General features: G+C 37.0%; 1 protein-coding gene and 1 pseudogene across 1 annotated transcript; one reads left to right on the top strand and one right to left on the bottom strand.

Annotated features, from left to right (window-relative positions):
- Positions 1-560: 560 nt before the first annotated feature.
- On the top strand, positions 561-2,155 carry LOC8258465. Its single transcript, XM_048376378.1, has 5 exons — positions 561-854; positions 955-1,013; positions 1,170-1,360; positions 1,590-1,716; positions 1,801-2,155. Exons 1-5 carry the CDS (start codon positions 707-709, stop codon positions 1,933-1,935), a joined length of 660 nt encoding a protein of 219 aa, XP_048232335.1. The 5' UTR covers positions 561-706; the 3' UTR covers positions 1,936-2,155.
- A 1,746-nt stretch (positions 2,156-3,901) lies between these two features.
- LOC8258464 lies at positions 3,902-7,411 on the bottom strand (annotated as a pseudogene).
- Between the last annotated feature and the right edge of the window lie 6,828 nt (positions 7,412-14,239).

Raw genomic sequence — 14,239 nt, 5'->3', positions numbered from 1 at the left:
GTATTAACCAATCTTTATCTCTTCTTCACTCCCGAACAAGAAGGTATTAAAGAAGCTTCCATTTCTAATCTTATCCCTTCCCAACGAGGTGCAAAGCTTACATTTTGTATTACACTTCGGCTCATACGAGAGGTAAGTGTAAAATTCAGTTAAAATTCTGAGTCAAACAAATTGAATCCAGGGCTATAACACAGCTTAATTCAGCCCTGTATTTGAAATTTCGTGTTTGGGATAATAATTGGCAAAATCTCTTTCGAAAAAGTATTTATTTTTTAATTTTGAAATTTTAGAATTTTATTTTTAGAAAAATTATAAGTAAATTGATATCTTCTTAAGAATAAATTTGACAAATCTAATTTATAAAAAATGTCAAAAGATTTAATTTATTAAATAATAAAATTTGGATTTTACTTTTTTAATATTTAACAATGATCTAAAACTCTAAATAACCCGTAGTATCATTTATTATCATCTAAAATTTACCTCTAAATCTTTCAAAAAAAAACTACTATCTAATAAACTTTTAATTTAAAAGGAAGGATTATATGTTTGTCCTAAGAAGAAAAAGAAAAAATAGTATACAATTGCTGCTCATAGACAAAAAGCGCCCTGTCACGTTAACAAAACTCGGCCAAGCACAGGAAAAAGAGAGGCGAAAGAAGATCGGCAGGGCCGAGAGACAGAAAACAGAAAAACAAAAAAAGAGATGGGAGCGAAAGGAAGAAGAAGGAGAGAGAAGAACTACTTAGCGGCGCATGGAGGTCACAGCCGTCTCCCTCCTCCGCCTGACCCCTCTCAAGTTGATGCTCTTCCTTTTAAACTTCGCAAGATTATCTCCATCACTTCTCATAATGGTTCTCCCTCTCTCTCTCTCTCTCTCTCTCTCTCTCTCAATTTATATGTATACACAAACAAGTCTCTTATTTGAAGTATCTAACTTTTTGTGTTTTGTAGAGTCTGCTAAACCTTCCAAGTCTAGCGAGGAGAAGAGGCCAAGCTCTGATGCTGATAAAGTAAGCATTAATTCGTTAGGGTTTTCATCGAGCGAAATTTGGAGATTTAATTGTATTTTGGTTTTCAATTGTTTTACAATCTGACAACAGTTCATATCTTTTGCAAAAAATGAGAAATTATTATTGACAGTTTTACTTATGGATGATATGTTTCAGAAAATCCCTTCAGCGGATGCAATTGTCTCTGTAGACGAAGGTGATGACGGAGATACTATGGCATCCCTGCATACAAATAGAGATGAAAAGAGAACGAAAAAAAGAAAGAGAAAGCAAGTGAACGACCTTCGTTTTGAAACATCCATGGAGATGACAAAAACTAGTGAGAAAAAACGCGAGCGCAGAAAGAAGTGAGCATTTTAAATCTTACTTATTTGTCTTATTCAATTCCTTGTCTTTTCATTAGTTAGCAAATGTCTACTCCATATATAGGTATGCACCTGATAATATTTTTCTTCGCTGAGAAAAATTCTTTGGTTTGGAGACAAACTGTAAATTTAAATTGATTCCTCTACAGACTCAGGTAAAGGCATACATTCTTTCTGAAAACATAGATGACGGAATTCTTAACTAATGTAGGTATTTGGAAGCAAAGAAGAAGAAACGCAAAACATCCAGAACGGAGAACTTGGACTTCCCTGGACGTGAGCTGATAAAATTTGGAGATGTTGTCCAAGCTCCGCCAAAACTGGTTGCCGTTCCTAAGGTAGCTTCAGTGTTAAATGACAACATTTGCATGACTAATCATTAACACTCTGCAGTTCGAATAAGAATATTCTGTTTTCTCCAGGTGTTTAAAAATGTCCCAGATGCTTCCCAAGAAAGAGTTAGATTAAAGGCTATTGAGGCCTACAGGAAGCGCAAAGGCTGGACCTCTAGACCGGGGCTTCAACTTCCTAATGTGACTGCAACACCGTCGTTGTAATGGGTCAGAGCTTATTCTTTATGCATTTCCAGGAAGCACATGTCTTAATTTGCAGGGTTTTGTATTTGGGTGATGATTGATAATTGGCAGCTATATGCGCTTCAATTTTGTTGTTGACTGTTGAGGGAATGAGGCAAATCCATGATCGATTTTGTTTAAAATGGCAAACCTTCTGATTCATTTCCATCAGTTATATTATTTCCTTCAAACGTTTATGTCACTGACTGGTGATCTTATAGGAAAGTTCTCAACCCTAACATGACAACGACAGTGAATTTATTTCGTTGTGCGATTGATTTGCACTGTTTTGCATGTCAATGGGCTCCAAAGGCCAATGGATCCCATGTTGGTCCCTTCTTGGTCACAGATAGCCATTTAGTGGATGGTAGCTGCTAATTTGAAGGCCCTCTGTTGTTGTCTTTATGTTGATTTTGTGAGACTTCAGATGGAAAATGCTTGCACAACTCTGTAAGAAGTGGTTTTTATTCAAAAGAGGTCAGATGGACAAATAACATCACAAAGAATATGGAAGTAAATACCACTCTTGTTTTGGCTTTTGGCGAGGTACCCAAATGCTTTATTTGGAATAGTCACTTATTGACACGATTAGGAGCCTGGATATAAAAGAACCAAGAGAGGGTATTTGCTCTCCCATCTTTGCCTGCAATCGTAAAACTCAAGATAATGTGTCAGATGTTGATCATTCATTTTCTTTTTTCCCCTGGATCCTTCTCATTCTCCACAAAAAATCTCGATGACATTCTTTAACTAGCAAGAAATTGATCAGTGTTTTTTTCATCATCTTAGTTGAATTTAAAAAATTAGAGAAACCTGCATATCTTGCAAGTCGCAATGAATTTGGAGATTAAAGAATGCAGTATTTAAAGAAACTAGCCTGGTGTAGTTGGTCTGCAAGCAGCTTCATTTCTGTACTGATTAGTTTGCTGACAAAGTCATCAAATGATTTTTCTGTTCTTGGCAAATGGATCCACAGGATATTCCCGTCGCAGCGAAGCATTCAAGTAATCAAAAGCCTCATAAAAGCAATTCCCTCTTTGCTTGATCCTTCCAAGCAATTTTTATTCCACTCTAAATCCAACTATGAATCTAAACTGAATCTCATCAATGTATCCTACCAACAAGAAAAACCATCTCAGCAACTAATTCGTAACTAGAAAGCAAATGAGAAAAAGAAAAGAAAAAAAAAAAAAAAGAAGAAAAGATCTATTTGACTCGCTTGTATATACAAAACCTGTTCAGCAATGGCAATCTTGGAAATAACTAAACAGTTTAGTAGCATTTGTTCTAAAAGTGAACAGAAGCTATCAAGATCCCTTCGTTGCCTCCACTTGTCTCCAACTACCGCAAATATCCTTTCACCAAGAAGATCAACCTCTTTTCTTTTCTTTTCTTCCTTTAGCATGCTTTTCGAAGTTTGTTTTCGTATTCTATGTTTCCTGTAGCAGGGATGAATAGTTAGCTTTTTGAGGACGCATTTACATTTCGTTGATAAAGAATATTATTCTCTGACTAATTAATAACTCAATTGCATGCTCATAGAGGTTTTGCAGACAATTTCATTTTTTGTTATTTTTATTTTTCTGTCTTGACTATGGTTAGTGACAGCACAGTGATCTTAAAGGGACTAAAAATCTGGTCAATGTCACTTAAAATTGTCGAAGGGATAGATTAGAAAAATTTAAATTTTGCTTTTATCTCCAGTAGCATATGAAATTTTATTATACAAAAAAAAAAAATGAAAGGAAGACCAACTTAATACAGAATCTAGCATATTTCATGAGTTTCATCTCTGCTATAAACAAAATTAATTTTCTCTAGCTTTTCATCTATTGCAGGTGGCATCCGTACCTTGGACATTTCAGGTTCTAATACCATTGGGCCAAGGAAAAATAGGTAAAATATCAGTTTCTGAACATGGTATTAAGTTTTACAATATTGTCGTGGCTTAAGAAAAGAAAAAGAAAATATATCTGTAAATTCACTGAAAGCGATTGTTTGGTAATTGTATCAGTTATTAGACCAGAAGAGATTATCAGAGTGATGATAAGTTGATATCATAACACAATACTCAAAACCGTGAGCTTGTCGTTCTTGGAATTGCACGAAGATGGAGACCGCTGTTCATGTGAAGGGTGAACATCATCCTGTAAATTACTTTTGTTGCATCATCAGCCAATTTGAAGCGGAAAAATCGAAGAAGAGCTATTGATAGTATCTTCATCTGCCGGTAAGCAAAGTCTTTTCCAAGACATATCCTGGGGCCAGCCTGCAATTAATGCAAATGCCAAAAGGATTAGACAGTGACCATGAGTAATTGATAGAACCATGTCTGAGAAAGTTAAGAGAGGGGAGAGATCACATGAAACGCTATGAATTTGAATGATGATTCAGGTCAGAAAATGCCATTATTGAGCCATCTTTCCGGCCGAAAATCCTCAGCATCCTCGCCCCATATATAAGGCATTCTGCCCATAGCATAAGCCATGTAAAATAATCCATCTCCCTTCCTCATCCTAAAGCCATCAGGAAGAATATCATCCTCTTTTGCACATCTTCCATCCTGAAGAGCATGAAGGAACCGTGTCATTAATAAATAGCTTTGACTGAAAATCGATCTAAAATCAGTACATATAAGACTTGACGAATACCAGTGGTACTCCAAGGTATAGCCTCAGGGTCTCTGTCAATGTCGCATGAAGATAATGCATTTGCTCAAGTGTTTCATCAGTAATTCTTGCTATAAAGTCACCCACTACATTATCATCTTGACTAACTGTTACCTGTCCCACTACTTGTGCTACTTTTTCCTGAACTAGAGGATTCTTGCAAAGCACATAGAAGAACCAGGAGAGAGAATTCGCACTAGTATCTTTCCCAGCAATCATAAAATTAAGAATAATATTCCTCAGATACTTATCATTCATTTTTTCTGGGTCCTTCTCACTCTCCATTAAAAAATGTTGACAGCATATCCTCCTTGGCATTCTTGAATTTTTATCCAAAATTAAGACTCAGTCAATGTTTTTATCTGCTGGAACCAATTATAAGAACTCTGTAAATTACGTTATCTTGAAAAATTTACCTGATATAAGTGCTTGGAGAGCAGCTTCCTCCTAGTACCGATAAGGTTGCTGACAAAATCATCAATGACTTTGATGTTCTTCTTAAGTGAAGCTTCACATCCAATGTTGAAATACCTTTTTAAGTTTCCAGGATGGATCCACATGACGCCAGTGGATCAAGGCATTGGATTCATCAAACGCCCTCATCAAGGCAGTTCCCTCTGCGGTTGACCACTCGAAGAAATTTAATTCCACTCCAAATCCAATTTTGAATATGGAATCTAAAGTGCATTTCATTAGTATATCCTACCAAAAGAATACGAATAAGAAGAAAATTAATTCAAATGCTTTCAAATATAACTAATGAACAGAACAACAATCAGCATATCATTTCAAGATACAATGAATAGCAATTAGCGAATCAGTCGACTCACCTGCATATCAAAAACACCATCAACAGCTGCAATCTCGGAGATAACTCTTAACAAGTTTAGTAGCATTTGTTTTAAAAACAGAGCAGCTAAAATCTCTAACTACTCTAGTTGACAACTCAAAGCTGGCAAGCTTTCTTTGGTGCTTCCGTTTATCTCTATCAACTTCAAAAATACCTTCACCAAAAAGATCAGAATCTATTTCTTTATTGAGCTTCCCTCTCGAATACTTATGGAACTTTGTTTTTAACATATGCTCGATGTTCCTTGTATCCGTCGTGAATAATGCGCTATGCTTAGGGATGAGAATACGAAAAGTCTTTTGTTTTTTGGCTACTTCAGTCAGGTGATCATAGATGTTGTTGTAGCAAAAGAATATTTGGCCAAATACCGTGCCGGTTACTGGTGCATAGTTGGGGTCTTTGATGGATTTTCCAGTGTGAGTCTTAAGCATTAGGTATACGAAAGTTATGAAGATGAGTAGAAATGGGATTGTTGCGAAGGTGGAGATGGCAGAGAGGGTTGGGATAATACTCCTCCTCCCTGCTATTAGTTTGTTTATCAACAAACACAAACACAAACCCAAAATCAGAATTCTCTAATAATATCACCGCAACAAGTATAATCATAATTTCAGCAAGATAATCACAACAAGACAAGTAATTGGACAATATAAACAGTCAAGCAAAAACACAAGAATTTTATGTAGAAAACTCTTTCGATGTGAAAAGTAAAAACCACAGGACGATTAGGAGTCCACCCAATTGCTCTTATTATGATAAAAGGAAGGTTACATAAATCCAGTTCTAAGTCTCAAATGGGTACTCAAATTACCCAATAATAGACAACCATAATTAGCAACATATGAAAGAGAGAGAAGTGAAAGATATCACCAAAATACAGAGTTTCGTCCAGCGGCCATATCTCATTATCCGAAGCACGAAATGACAATCAAGTCATCCAAATTGAAGCCCCTGATGACCAGATGTGCAGTCAGAATTTGAGCAAAATCAGACCATGGATGAACTTCGATTGGAGATGATCTTCAAAACTGTGTGTTGAAAAAAAAGTGAATAAGGGTTGCACTTAAACTTTCTATTTTTTCTCTAAAAAACTTACTGATCTCACCTTTTTTGTTGTTGTTGTTGTATTTCACTCAGCAAAATCAAAATCCTTTTTGCTGCTTACTTTTACTCACCCATGTGAGTTGCTCACTAAAAGTCAACAAACAAGCTTCTTTTGGAAGCTATTAACTTTGAGCCAAATAACACATAGTTATGGGTTTCTCCAAATAGGAAGGGGCCCATAGCCCAACAAATCTCCCCCTCCTGACTATGTGGAGGTGGTTACCATTCCGGTAAGCGAACGACAAGTCTCAAACTTGCCCCTTGGCAATGCTTTAGTCATCATGTTAGAATCATTATCATTAGTGTGAATCTTTTCAAGCTCAAGAAACTTAGAATCAAGAACATCACGTATCCAATGATACCTCACATCAATATGCTTAGACTTAGCATGAAAAGTGGAATTCTTAGTAAGATGAATTGCACTTTGACTGTCATAATACAACACATACCTCTTCTATGTAAATCCAAGTTGACGAACAAATTGCTTCATCTAAAGCAATTCCTTACATGCCTGTGTCGCTGCAATGAACTCCAACTCAGTAGTAGACAATGCCATACATTTCTGCAACCTAGATTGCCAAGATATTGCTCTCCCTGCAAAAGTGATCATATAACCCGAAGTAGACTTCCTAGAGTCAATATCACCCGTTATATCAGAATCTGAATAGCCAACAAGAATAGCCTTGTCACTTCCAAAACAAAGCTTCATATCTGTAGTGCCTCGTAGGTATCTCATAATACACTTAACTGCATTCCAATGTTTTTTTCCTGGATTAGAGAGAAATCTACTAACCAAACCAACTGCATGAGCTATATCAGGCCTTGTGCAAACCATTGCATACATTAAACTGCCCACGGCGGAAGTATAAGGGACATGTTGTATAATTTCTTTCTCTTCAGTGGTGGAAGGACTCTATTGAGTACTCAACTTAAAATGTAAAGCAAGAGGAGTATTCACAGGTTTTCCTTTCTCCATACTGAACCCCTAAAGCACTCTCTGAACATATGCTTCTTGTGACAACCACAACCTTCGAGCCCCTCGATCACGGATGATCCGCATGCCTAAAATGTGTTTTACTGGCCCGAGTTCCTTCATAGAGAAAGTCTTACTCAACTATTGCTTCAAACTGACAATTCTAGCCACATTTTGCCCAACAATAAGCATGTCATCAACATAAAATAGCAAAATGATAAAGTCCTTATCATAAAATTTTTTCAAGAAAACACAATGATCGCAAGAAGTCTTCTTGTAGCCTTACAACCTCATAAAGGAGTCAAATATACGATACCATTGTCTCGGAGCTTATTTTGGGTCATACAAGCTCTTCTTTAATTTGCACACATAATCTTTTTTGCCATTGACTTTGAAGCTCTCTGGTTGTTCCATGTAAATGTCTTCTTCAAGGTCACCGTGAAGGAAGGTAGTCTTCACATCCAACTGCTCAATTTCCAAATCAAGACTAGCAGTAAGACCCAAAACAACTCTAATGGAAACCGGTGCAAAAATCTCTTCAAACTCTACTCCTTTTCGCTGATTGCAACCTTTAACAACATGTCTAGCTTTGTATTATGGTTTCTTTGCATTCTCATCTTGATTTTTCTTGTAAAACCATCGATTTCTCAAAGCTTTCTTTCCCTTTGGTAGCTTCACGAGATCAAATATGTGATTATCATGCAATGATTTCATTTCATCTTCCATTGCATCCATCCAACACTGCTTGTTATCACTATCCATAGCTTTACTAAAAGACGCAGGTTCTCCCCTGTCAGTTAGGAGAACATAATCAGAAGAAGGATACCTTATAGAAGGGTTTCGTTCTCTAGTAGACCGTCTCATACGATCTGGTTGAACTTCAGGAGAGCCATGATGATCAATCTCAATAGCATCATCATCATCATCATCATCAACAGGATCATGTACCTCAGGAACATTGGCTTCATTGCTATTACCTTGCACCTCTCAGCCGGTGTAGGTGCAGAACTCAAAGGAGATACATCCAAATCAACCAGATTATAGCTATTATGAGATGTAGTCTCTTGAGCCTTTTGAATATCTTCAATAGTTTGATCTTCAACAAACACTACATCCTTGCTACGAATCAATTTCTTCTCTACAGGATCATAAAACCTGTAGCCAAACTGGTCTTGACCATAACCCATAAAAATGCATTGGCGAGTCTTAGAATCCAACTTTGATCTTTCATCATTCGGAATATGCGTAAATGCCTTACACCCGAAGACACACAAGTGATTGTACGAAACCTCCTTGCCGCACCAAACCTTGTATGGATCATCACCATCTAAAGAAACACAAGGAGACATATTAATCACATGAACAACAATAAATAAAGCTTCACCCCAAAAGTGTCTCGGTAACTTTTCCTTTGAAAGCATGCACCTCATTCTCTCTAACAAAGTACTGTTCATTCTTTCTGCCATGCAATTCAACTGTGGAGTTTTCTTGGGTGTTCTCTGATGTCTAATACCCAATGACTTGCAGTAGTCAACCAACGGTCCAATGTACTCACCACTATTATCAGAATGGAGTTTTTTACCTGTTTGCCTTTCAACCAAAGCTTGAAATTGCTTGAACACATCAAGTACCTAATCTTTGGTTTTCAAAGCATATGCCCACAACTCTCTTGAACAATTATCAATAAAGATTACAAAGTAAAGTGCACCACTAAAAGTTTTAACTTTCAAAGGACCACAGACATCAGAACAAACAAGGTCAAGCAAACTTGATTTTCTTGATGGAAGGTGTCTCTTGAAAGAGACTGTTTTTTTTCCAGCGAAACAATGTGGACACTTGTTTAATTTTGCACTCTTCAAATCAGGTAATGCATTCTTCTTGATCAGACAACTTAGCCCTTTTTCACTCATATGGCCAAGTCTTCTTTGCCATAACTTTGTTGGATCATCATCTGCTACATTAACATTATATGTGGAAATTATGGCTTGTAACAAATACAGGCTTGTTTGCTTCTTCCCACGAGCTAGCACCAATTTACCTTTAGTGAGTTTCCATTAACCACTATGAAAGGTACTACAAAAGCATTCATCATCTAGCTTGCCGGTGGAGATCAAGTTCAATCAAATATCTGAGGCATGTCAAACATTCTTGAGCACTAACTTCGCTCCAATGTCAGTCACTAAGCAAACATCTCTAACACCAACAACTTGAGCCAAACCATCATTACCCATCTTCAATACCCTATAGTCACCTGGTGTATAAGACGTGAAGAATTCCTTCCTTGATGTCACGTGAAGTGAGACTCTACTATCAATCACCCAACTTATCTCAAATTTAGCTAGGTTCACAGAACTCTCGACATGTACAATGATAAGATCATCAACTGTTGCGGTTGCAGCTCGATCATCATTGTCTTTATCTTTCTTATCTTGCTTGCCATTGCCACCCTTGTTCTCTCTTTTCCACTTGTAACAGTACTTTTGAATATGACATGTTTTATCACAATAATAGCACTTCAAATTTTTGTATCTCCCACGGGACTTGCTCCTACTCTTATCTCTGCCACTAAGACCTTTATTGTAATACTCGAAATTTTTCTTTAATAAAGATAATATTAATAATGATTAACAAATGAGTTTTATTTAAATTAATTTAATTATATTTTTTATTCGGTTTAATTGGAATGATTTAAATGCAATTTTGAAAATTTAATATTAGATAAGTAAAAGAGTTATTTCTATACCCAATTAGTTTGATTTTGAAGGAGTTAATTAAGTAAATTATTTTAGAAATAAATTATATTTTTGGTTATTCAAACTTTTTCCAAATGTATATATATATTGGAGAATTATGGAAGAATTTGTAAAGGTTGTTTTTATAAAAGAATTTTGGAAAAATTGGTATTTTAATTAGCTAGTGGTATTTAATTTTAAGTTAAAAAATATTTAGCAAATTGATTATTTAATTTAATTGTGTGTTAGGACTAAATTGAAAAATTATTTTTGGATGAGGATTAAAAGTAAAATTTTATTATTATGGGAGTTTAATAAAAATTTGTAAGTTTGGTATCTTTGTAAATAATTATGTTGCAGGGGTATATTTATAATTGTATATTTTTAATAATTCTAATTTTGGCCAAAATTAAATGATTAAGGGCTTAATTGAAAGGATAAAAATAAGCTTAGGGGTTAATTGGAAATTTTGTAGGGCGAAATTGTAAGTAATTAAAAGAGTTGAGGGACCAAATTGTAAGGAAGGAAAGTTTGGGGGTCTAATGTCGATATTGGAAGGAAATAAAGAAGAAAAGGGAGAGAGAAGCGGGGAGAGAGAGGGAGACGTCGGGAAGAGGAAGGAAGAAGGTCAGAGCGCAGCCGAGGTCATGGGGCGTAGCAGCGAAGGAAGGCGGCTTCAGGCATTTTTCCGGCCGATCCTGACTTGTCTTGCTTCCGGTGGAAATTGGCTCATCTCGGCGAGGCTCTCTTTCGGCAGCAGCTGCGACGCCTATGGTGGCCGGAATTGCGAGATCTGGCAAAGTGAAATTTGGGGTGGCAGCCGGCGTTTTTGGCTTTTCCGGCGAGCTCCAGCGGAGGATGGACGATCGAAAGACGTATCCCGACTCTCCCCAGCTCAAGCTTCGAAATGGCATCGGTTTCGTGGCGATCGGACTTCGTTTGCGAATCAACGGTGGAGATCGCCTGCAAATCTCTCAGGATGATTGGGGGTCAGATCGGAAAAATCAAAATCGGGGATCATCATCAGCGCATCGTTTCGAGTCCGATGGTGTGTTCGGATCATCGATTGGACTCCGGCGGCCGGAGGCGAGTCGACCGAGCGATCAAGAGTCTCGGTAATTTTCTCTGGCCGTTGATTTAAGAATTCTTTGATTTAAATTATGCTTATTGATTTGTGTTAAGTATTAGATGATATTTGTGTGTTACAATGATTGTTTTTTGGACTGCCTGCCATAGTTATGTTTTTGTGCTGTGCGGCGGAGTCGGGAAATAGTGAAGTCTTGGGGACCCGACTCCCGTTGTGTTAAATTGCTGGATATTTGTAGTGTTCTTTTGGCAGGTCCTGGACCCGTTTTACGGGGGGTAAATGTCCGTGTTGTAGGAGAGATTCTGCCTAATTTTCGATAGAATTTACCCGAATCGGGATTCTTAGACAGTCAGTCCTAGGAGTCTAGACCTAGGATTAATGATCGATTGTTTCAGCATTTTGATAAATTATTTTCCGTGATTATATGATCTGTCTGTTCGGCTCGCTCCAACCGAGGCACCGGAGCAGAGTTAGGAGGTTGCCAAACCAGTGAGTTAAAGTCATATATCTGCTTACATGTGCCATGCAATTATTTTATATGATATCTCTAATTTAATGATTAATATTTTGACTAATTGATTATGTACTGTTTATGCATGCTTCATTTTTCGCATTATAATTTCTATTGATTTTGTGTTGACTCGGGATGGGACGACAGTAGAACATAAGAGTTTGATCAGTGTTCCAGTATAAATTCGAGAGTGATGGAAAAGGATAAATAGGTAAATTTAAAAAGGAAGGTTTAGGACTTGCCCTGATCGAGCTTGCTATTTAGGCTTAGTAAAGTGTTTGCCGGAGGTAAGGTCCCTAATCGAGCTTGCTCTTTGGGCGCCAGACCTGCTGGATTAAGAGAGCCAAAAGGCTAACACAAGTGACCAGACTAGAGGTAAGGTCCCTGATCGAGCTTTGCTCTCTGGGCGCCAGTTCTGTTGGAATGAGAGAGTTGTGATATAAGTGACCAGACTAGAGGTAAGGTCCCTGATCGAGCTTTGCTCTCTGGGCGCCAGTCCTGTTGAAATGAGAGAGTTGAGATATTAGAGTTGATCTTAGTCGAGACGTAAGTTTTGAAATTAATTGAGATGTTGAGTTGGGATTAGGGTTCTATTGAAGTACTCCGTCCCGTTGCGTGTGGAATAATTTTTGTTTAAGCATGGCATGACACATATGTTTTGACATGACACGTTTAATTTTTGCAGGACTTATTATTTATTTTAAAATTAAATAAATGTAATTTTGACATGTTTGAAACTATTTTAGATATATGATTTTAGCTCACTCTCGAGACTAACAGTCTCCATTTACTGTTTTTCAGATTCGTGACTGTTAGTCTTCCCACGACTCTTACACAGTAACCCGACTTCTTCATCATCGGGTGGCATATTTTGATTTGGTATGTCAAATTGTAAAAATCTTAGATTCTCTGCAGTAGTAATAGTAGAGGTATCAGTAGTAATTTTCTGAGTTTCGAGTGTCACCTAATTTTTCGGGCAGACCGATTTAATTGTGTAAAATGTAATGTTACTGTAAATTATGGCATTAATAATAGTAAAAGTTGAGATGAGATTTGTTTGCGTTGTGAGTGTCAGGCTTACTACGGGATTCGGTGGCCTTACGCTTATCCATTCCCTAGTGCCGGTCACGGGCCCACAGATGGGGTCGTGACATTTACTTTTACCTATCCCCCTATTTTCAGCAACATAAGCTTCTTCGGAAGAATGGACACACCATGAGATTTCTTTCTCATCTCCTCATTCAAGATGCCAACCTTAGCAAAATCCAAAGTGACTTTGTCATGTGGTGCTGAATTACAAAGTGTCATTCTGAAAGTATCCCATGAATCAGGAAGAGTACCAAGCAACAAAAGTCCCTGAATTTCATCATCAAATTTTATTTCCATGGCAGACAATTGCTGGATAATGCCATAAAAATTATTCAAGTGATCAGATAATGCCTTGCTTTCCCTGCACTTCAACCCCATCAACTGCTTGATCAAGTACAATTTATTATTGCCAGACTTGCTTGCATAAAGGGATTCAAGTTTTTGTCAAAGTGACTTTGCATGAACTTCATCATTAATGTGGTTAAGAACATTATCATCAACCCATTGACGAATAAATCCACAAACTTGTTCATCCTCAAATTGCCATTTCTCATCAGTTTTACTTTCTGGTTTCTCAGTACTAAAAACAGGTAAATGCCAACTTTTTACATACAACAAATCTTTCATCTTCCTTTTCCAAAGATGATAGTTAGTACCATTCAAACTAACTATTCTACTAGTGTTTATATTGATAGAATCCATAGAGAAAATAACTAAAAATACCGCGGCTCTTATACCAGAATGTTGGGATAATACTCCTTCTTGCTACTAGTTTGTTTATCAACAAACACAAATACAAATGCCCAGTACAATGTTTATCTCCCAAAATCAGAATTTTCTAACAATATCACCGCAACAAGTATAATCATAATCCCAGCAATATAATCACAACAAGATAAGCAATTGGACTATATAAATAGTCAAGCAAGGATTTTACGTGGAAAACCCCTTCGATGTGAAGAGTAAAAACCATGAAACGATTAAGAGTCCACTCAATTGCTCTTATTATGATAAAAAAAGGTTACATAAACTCAATTCCAAGTCTCAAATGGGTACTCAAATTACCCAACAATAGACAACCATAATTAGCAACATATGAAAGAGAGAGAGAAGTGAAAGATATCACCAAAATATAGAGTTTCGTCCAACAACCATATCTCACTATCTGAAGCACGAAATGACAATCAAGCAATCCAAATTGAAGCCCCTGATGACCCGGACGTGCAATCAAAATTTGAGCAAAATCGGACCACAGATGAGCTTCGATCGGA

Source organism: Ricinus communis, chromosome 1, assembly GCF_019578655.1.
Source record: "Ricinus communis isolate WT05 ecotype wild-type chromosome 1, ASM1957865v1, whole genome shotgun sequence".
Classification (NCBI taxonomy): Eukaryota; Viridiplantae; Streptophyta; class Magnoliopsida; order Malpighiales; family Euphorbiaceae; genus Ricinus; species Ricinus communis.
Note: the sequence above shows the minus strand (reverse complement) of the source record. Positions and strands in the feature narration are given on the sequence as shown.

Bases quoted from the DNA above. Each gene is read 5' to 3' on its own strand.
- LOC8258465 (XM_048376378.1), top strand. From the start codon at position 707: ATGGGAGCGAAAGGAAGAAGAAGGAGAGAGAAGAACTACTTAGCGGCG. The intron at 1,014-1,169 runs GTAAGCATTAAT...GATATGTTTCAG, and splicing joins CAAGCTCTGATGCTGATAAA to AAAATCCCTTCAGCGGATGC. The intron at 1,361-1,589 runs GTGAGCATTTTA...TAACTAATGTAG, and splicing joins AAACGCGAGCGCAGAAAGAA to GTATTTGGAAGCAAAGAAGA.